This window comes from Juglans regia, chromosome 14 (assembly GCF_001411555.2).
Source record: "Juglans regia cultivar Chandler chromosome 14, Walnut 2.0, whole genome shotgun sequence".
NCBI lineage: Eukaryota > Viridiplantae > Streptophyta > Magnoliopsida > Fagales > Juglandaceae > Juglans > Juglans regia.
In genome coordinates, this window is record NC_049914.1 from 25225450 (window position 1) to 25233258 (window position 7809).

The window sequence follows — 7809 nt, forward strand, 5'->3', positions numbered from 1 at the left end:
CTTACTTCGTAATGTTATAGAACACACATTTTGTGTACTGAAAGAATTTAAAATTTTAAACTTAATGCCTGCAATTACACACATCTTTAAAAATCATCTCATCTTAATTCAAATATCTAAATACTATTCACACATCTAAAAAAATCTCATCTAAAAAAAAAGGCCATTTTCTCCCAAGCTCAGCTTTTAAAGCACTCAAAAACAAAGGCTTGCACTAGCCCATGTTTGGATATATAGAGATAATATATTGATCTATGGTAGAGTTATTTTTTATCTGTAGTAGATACTTCTTCCTAATTTTTTCCAAAGCATACAAAATTATTCATCTCAATCTGTTTTACTTTTTCATTAAAAAATAAATTAATTTAAAAATAAATAAAAAAACCTCAACTGAATAAATAAATAAACTCTTTTTCAAAATTAAGAAATTTATTATTTAATTTTATTTAAAAAGTGGGACTGAAGTTTTCATCAAAACAAATAAAACTTTAATCTCTACTTCATTCATCCACCATGCATAAAAAAGAACAAAAAAAAAAAAAAAACCAATATAGCTTTTCATCTCTACTCCATTTATCAATTTATTACTATAAAAATCAAGTCATTTCGATCTTTTTAAGAAATCGTCGAAACAACCAAGTTGGCCAAAAAATTATATTACTAAGTAAGAAGTATATTTCTCCTGAGCATACTTAGCAAAATTCATTTCTCCACATTCTTATGCAAATTTGAGAAAGTCTTTATTTGGCTCATTAAAGAAAAGAAGAATTCCTTCTAAGTAATTGTTTAACTTTGTGTGAAGTGAAGTCGGAAGATGGATGGCTTTGCATAAGTCATACGACCACCAAAATATAAAGAAAGAAAAATTTTGAATTTTTATGTAAATTGATGGAGTGTGTATACGTCAATTTGGTAGATGGCACCTTCAAAATCGATGACAAGTCGTAATTTGATTAAAATATTATTTTTTTTAAAAATTAATTAATTATTATATTTTATGTAAAAATTTAAAAAATTATATTGATGAGATAAGATAAAATACTTCTTATATCTAAACGGTACCTTACTAAAAAATAAAAAAGAATATAGAAAACGTGGTAGGTTTATTTATTTGTAAAACAAAGTTTTTTTTTTTATAAACCGGAGGTGAATTAAAATAATATAATTAAGAACACAGTTATAAACTCAAGCAAAGGTGATATTGGAGGTGAGTTAAGGAAAAAGCAGCGAAACATACACACACATATCAGGGAGATTAAGATCAATAATTGTTACAATTAAGTCGTTTTCGTCTAATTGTTAGGAAGTCAAGTTTGGTAGGCATTAGAAATGATTATTAAAAGGGCGTGAGGGACATAATTAAATTAATTTATTTATTTATAATTAACAACAAGAAGGTTAGGTTACATGCATTTGGCCACATTCAATGACTGTACGTATAGCAAATATTAATAATAAAAAAAATAAACGAGAATATAAAACGAAAAGCTCACACCGTCTCTCTCACTCAGCAGTATTGCAGGCAGCTCCATCGCTTATGTCTAGGCACTCTCTTGTATGACCAATACAGACCAGTATTTAATTATATAGCACACTGTCTAAGCAGAGACCTTACCAATTACCATCTGACTTTGCTCCGCTATTTGCCATCCCTTCCTTCTTTCGTTTACTTTGATTTCTGCTCTTTCATCCCCGTAAACATGGCTGAAGTTGTAGGCTTACTTCTCCCCCCCTTCCTCCAAGTATTCTTTGAAAAATTTGCTTCTCGCGAGTTTGTTGACTTCTTCAAAAGTCGAAAACTTGACGGTGGACTCTTAAAGAGGCTGGAGATAGTACTGTTGTCTACGAATGTGGTGCTCGAAGATGCTGAGGAAATGCAATTTACAAAGCCTATGGTTAAAAAGTGGCTTGATGAGCTCAAAGATGCCGTCTATGATGCAGAAGATATCCTGGATGAGATTCAAACTGAAGTCTTGCAATGCAAGTTGGATGCTGAATTTCTTACTGTCGCAACTAAGGTACGAAAAACCATCTCTACTTCTCTTAATCCTTTTGTCAAGGAGATAGAACCAAAGATAAAAGACGTACTCCAGACGTTGGATCATCTAGTAAACCAGAAGGATGTTATAGGTTTGAAAGAAAGCGTTCGAGAAAAATCATCCAGAAGATCGTCCACTACGTCTTTGGTTAAAGAATCTAACATTTTTGGTAGGACATATGATAAGGAGGCAATTATTAATTTGTTGCTGTCAGATAAGGTCGGTGGAAATGAGTTGTGTGTAATTGCTATTGTTGGTATGGGGGGACTTGGGAAGACAACCGTTGCTCAACTTGTTTACAACGACAATAGGATGGAGGGGCATTTTGATCTTAAAGTGTGGGTTTGTGTTTCGGATGATTTTGACGTGTTGAAGATGACGAAAATAATTTTAGAGAAACTTGGATTGTCAACTAACAGTGAGAGTAAGAATCTAGATTGGCTTCAAGTTACACTACAGCAGAATCTGACAGGGAAGAAATTTCTTCTTGTATTAGATGATGTTTGGAATAAGAGTTATTCAGAATGGGAGGCGTTAAGCAACCCCTTTAAATCTGGAGCAGAAGGGAGTAGGGTGATTGTAACGACACGAGAGAAACGCGTTGCATCAACCATGCATTCTACTACGATTTACGATCTAAAGAAATTACAAGAAGATGATTGCTGGTCAATATTTTCAAAACACGCGTTTCATTCTGGTAACTCGGATGCTCATCCAGAGTTGGAAGTAATTGGTAGACAGATTGTTAAAAGGTGTGAAGGCCTACCTTTAGCAGTCAAGACAATTGGAGCTCTTTTATGGTCTGAACTAGACATTAGGGAGTGGAATAAGATAATGATGAGCGAAATTTGGGACTTGCAAAGTGATATTATTCCTGCTCTAAGATTAAGCTACAAATATTTGCCCTTACATCTAAAGCGTTGCTTTGCTTACTGTTCAATATTTCCTAAAGGTTATAATTTCAAAAAGGAAGAGTTAATCTTATTGTGGATGGCTGAAGGTTTCTTGCCACAAGGGAAAGACAAAACGATGGAACAAATTGGTGATGATTATTTCGCTGACCTTGTATCAAGATCATTAATGTTCCAACAATCAAGGGAAGATTCTCTTAGATTTGTAATGCATGATCTTGTCAATGACTTAGCAAGATTTGTGTCAGGACAATTTACATTCAGACTAGAGGGTGAAAATTCTCCTGAAATTGTGAACAAGACACGCCATTTGTCAGTTGCTAAAACAATTGTTGATACTACTAAGAAGTATGCGGCGCTTTATGAGGCTAAGGGGTTGCGTACTTTCCTAAAAATAGATTATTACCTTATAATGATAGGTAAAGAACTTATGCATGATTTGCTGCCAATTCTAAGATGCTTACGAGTTCTTAATCTATCTCTTTCTCCTAATTTCGCCGAATTGCCTGATTCAATTGGCAAAATGAAGCATCTACGGCATTTGGATGTTTCCTTGACTGCAATTACGAAACTACCTGATTCTATATGCAAGTTGTGCAACTTGCAGACTTTGAAAATATCGAAGTGTAGGAGTCTTACAGTATTGCCAAGAGATATTCATAAACTCATTAATTTGCGTCATCTGGATTTTAGTTCTACTCCCATAAAAGAGACGCCAGTACAATTGGGTAGACTATGTCATCTTCAGACTTTGACTGAATTTATTGTCAGTGAACAAAGTGGAGCGGGCGTAGGAGAGCTCGGGAAACTGGCAAATCTTGGGGGGAAGCTCCTTATTTCTAATCTCCAAAATGTTGTATCCCCTGTAGGTGCTTTGGTTGCGAGATTGAATGATAAAAAGTATTTGGAGGAGTTGAAGTTGGAGTGGAATGACGAAAATAATATTTTAGAAAGTCAAAGGGATGTATTGGACAATCTCAAACCCCATATAAACTTGAAACGGCTCTCTATCATCGGCTATGGTGGTAAAAATTTTCCAGACTGGGTCGGACATCATTCATTTTCTAATATAGAATCTCTCAATCTATTTAACTGCAACTATTGCTCTGTCTTGCCGCCACTTGGACAGCTACCTTCTCTGCAGTCCCTTTCTATTGTTCAGTTTGACGGAATCGATGAAGTCGGCAGAGAATTTTATGGCAATTGTTCGTCTTCAACGAAACCATTTGTAGCCTTGAAAGTTTTGAAGGTTAGAAACATGTCGAAGCTGGAGAAATGGTTTGCTTTTGGTGCTGAAAATGAAGGTGAAGCTTTTACTCATCTTGAAGAGCTTGAGATTAGTAACTGCTCCAAGTTATCAGGAGAGTTGCCCATACATCCTTCTTCTTTATCTAGACTTATGATAGAAGAATGTCCACTATTGGTGACTTCACTTTCGAGCGCTGCTACTCTACGTCAATTGGAGCTAAGAAATTGTAATGAGGCTCTCTTCAAGCAATTGCCAATGGGATTGCAGAAACTCGCAATTGGAGGATTTTATGCGCTGGAGTCCATTCCGGAGAGATTGATGGGCTTCAACAGTTGTCTTAAGGAATTAGAAATTAGTGGTGGCCACTCGCTTATGTCTCTGTCCAGTGCTGGTCTACCTTCTACATTAAAAATCCTTGACATCAAAGATTGTAGGAAGTTAGAGCTTCCAATGCACCGGAACTATTCATCCCTTGAAACATTGTCGTTATCTGGTAGTTTTGATTCTCTACAGTCATTTCCATTAAACTTATTCCCAAATCTGACGTCCATCAAACTAAATGGATGTATGAATCTGGAGTCTTTTAATGTCCCTCAACGACTTGAACTTGATTTCGTATCATTTCCTAAACTTGCTCATTTTTCTATCGTCAATTGTCAAAGTGTGAAGTCACTACCTGACAAAATGCACATACTGCTTCCGTCTCTTCAGCATTTGCGTTTAGAGAATTGTCCAGAAGTTGAGTCATTCCCTGAAGGAGGCTTGCCTTCCAAACTGATTTCTATTCACATCACAGACTGTGACAAACTCATCGCCAATAGAAAGGATTGGGGATTTCAAAATCTCCCCTCTATTCGACACATTAATATCAAAGGCAATTGTGAAGATGTGGAGTTCTTTCCGGAGGTGGGGTTGCTTCCTACTAATTTGGTTTCTCTTGAGATCGCTAAATTTCCAAATATGAAATCTTTGGACTATAAAACCCTTCGACACCTCACCTCTCTCGAGCTATTGTCGATCTTTTCCTGCCCTAAGTTGAAGTTTATGCAAGAAGAAGGGTTGCCTGCCTCCATTTCTACTCTACTAATCAACAAATGTGCTTTGTTGGAGGAACAGTTGCAAAGCAGAAAAGGAAAAGTAAGGCGCAAGATTGCTCACATCCCCTGCATTTATATTAATTATGAATTGATTTGACCAAACTACAAGTCTAGCAAGAGTCCCCAATTTCAGTTATATTATCTACAGCACAGATGGACAACGACAAAGGTATGTGCATCTTTAACTATTTTAACTAATTCCTCAATATGATTTTCCATTCCTGTTTAAGGTTTGCTTTAAACTTCTCAGAGTGAAACAGAATGCTTTGCAGATTGATTATTTCAGAAAAAAAATAATTGATGTTTGTTGAGTCTCTGTCATGTCATCGCTAGATACTAACGTGAAGTTCGTATAAAGCTGCAGGTTTGTTCCAGTGACACATGTTTCTAGACATGATCTCCTTTCGGATGTTCTTCCTTAATTCCTTAATACGGTAGCTTCCATTGGCAAAAACTGGCGTCATGTGCTTGGAATCAAATTGCGTATCCCCATGGGGATAATGTCTTAAGAAGAGTCCTATCCTCTGGTTATTGAATGAGGACTTGCGCTGTAAATTCCCCAGAACCTGAACTTGTTGGTAGAATAGAAAGACAAACACAATTGATTGAATGATTGGCCTCAGGTACTAACATCTTTGCAATATTTAATTGTTTGATGACTAGTTGATTGTTTCATCAATCCTTTGCCTTGATTTTTATTTCAGAATTGCATAATGTTTCTCACATATAATCAAACCCTTCAAAATTCAGTATTCCTAACAAATTATGAAGCATAAAAACCCAACCCTTTTAAATTTTTAGCCAAGATCTTTGCTACCATTGACTTCAGAAATGTTCCGTGCTGTTGTCCTTCATCATATAGTAGGCTGAAAAGGCTTAGTGGTTGTGCAGGTTTTTTCTATAGCTTCTCTTGTTCTTATACAACCTTGTTTTTGACCAACGAATACATTTGATTGTTACTTGTTCCAATCAAGACTCGTGCCATTTGTACAGGATCTACCTATGCATCCCATGACAAGAAATAGGGATAGTTTCATTCGAGACGGGGAGATCATGTACATTAATTCTACATTTTTTTTCCTACATTTGTTATTTTTGAAAATTCTCATATGGTTTTACAATTCAGACTTCGATCGACTAGATTTAAAATTCATGCATTCGCACGCTTGAGTTAAGAGGAAAAGCAAGGCAAGTTGGAATATATTATCCATCATACTTCTCTAAAATTATTGAAAAAGTTATAAATTATGTTTCTGCAATGCTTTCCTTAAATTTTAGCATCTTTACCAATTGGGTGACATTCACTCTTCCTCCTACCAAACATCCATGAAAAAGTGTGTTCATGTTTTTAGTATGTTTGACAAAATGAGTAATTAAATAACTACCTAATATTTGGTTGGAGCTAATGATTTTGCTGCTCTTGCAGCAAACAATGATAGACAAAAGGCTTCCGTCAAGATGGCTTGGTTATTGGAGTGATAACTTTCGGAGTCGTGGAAACATTATTATTGGGAAATTTGGTGGAGGCCGTGGTTCTTGTTGTCATCCTCTTAATTGGGGAGATGATTAATGTGAGAAACAACATGATTTCCAAAGTCGGACACGTGTGGTAGTAAGGCAGGAAGTTCACTCAGTAAGTGTAGAAGAGAATAGACACATATGGCAGGTACCAAAGGCTGATTATGTGAAGGTTAACTGGGACGCATCATTAGATTTAAAGAGGAAGAGAATGGGGATGGGTATTGTGATTAGAGACGAGAAGGGAGAGGCACTGGTAGCAGCCTGTGATCAGAAGAAGCACGTACAGGATCCATTAGTGGCAGAATGTCATGCACTTTGGAAGGCTCTGGAGCTATGTAATGAACTGAACTTTCAAAAGGTAATGTTGGAAGGAGATGCCAAGAACATTGTTTCAGCCGTTAACAGTGAGGAGGAGGATCTGTCCTGTGTTGGTTTTATAGTTGATGATATACGTTCAGTGTTCAGAAACAGACCAAATTGGTCTTTACATTTTGCTCATAGAGAAAGAAATATAGTGGCACATACATTAGCAAAAGAAGCTTTGAAGTTTGAAGAAGTTAAGATTTGGATTGAAGAAGTTCCAAGTGTTATTGTAAATTGCTTGGAAAAAGATAAACGTTGTATTACTTAAAGTTTGATTAATGAAGTTTTTGAGGTTTATTTCAAAAAAAAAAAAAAAAAACCAGCAGCGCTGCTACACCCTGCATCCCATCTTCTTTCAACAAGCTTGCTTGCATGCATGCCCGTGGACGTGGCTAGCAATCTTGTATTATATATTCAATTGATATTTGGAATCTCGAAGGAATGAGTTTCACTGTCTCTCATATTTTCTGTGAAGGTAACAAAGTTGTTGATTTATTTGCTCGTGATGGTGAGGCTGGAACCAATAAAATATATGGAGAATGTGATAGACTATCGCAGACTGTAAGAGGAATGGTTAGACTTGATAAAATAGGCCTCCCTTCTTTAAGATGTTAAAGTGTTGGTTTTGT

The 7809-nt window shown here is 35.9% G+C and overlaps 1 protein-coding gene across 1 annotated transcript; it reads left to right on the plus strand.

The window, feature by feature from the left end:
* The first annotated feature begins 1700 nt into the window (after positions 1–1700).
* Positions 1701–7498, plus strand: LOC108998711 (putative disease resistance protein At3g14460). Its single transcript, XM_035685622.1, has 3 exons — positions 1701–5465; positions 5661–5919; positions 6723–7498. The coding sequence occupies exon 1, from the start codon at positions 1701–1703 to the stop codon at positions 5391–5393; it is 3693 nt and encodes a 1230-aa protein (XP_035541515.1). The 3' UTR covers positions 5394–5465; positions 5661–5919; positions 6723–7498.
* Positions 7499–7809: the final 311 nt, after the last annotated feature.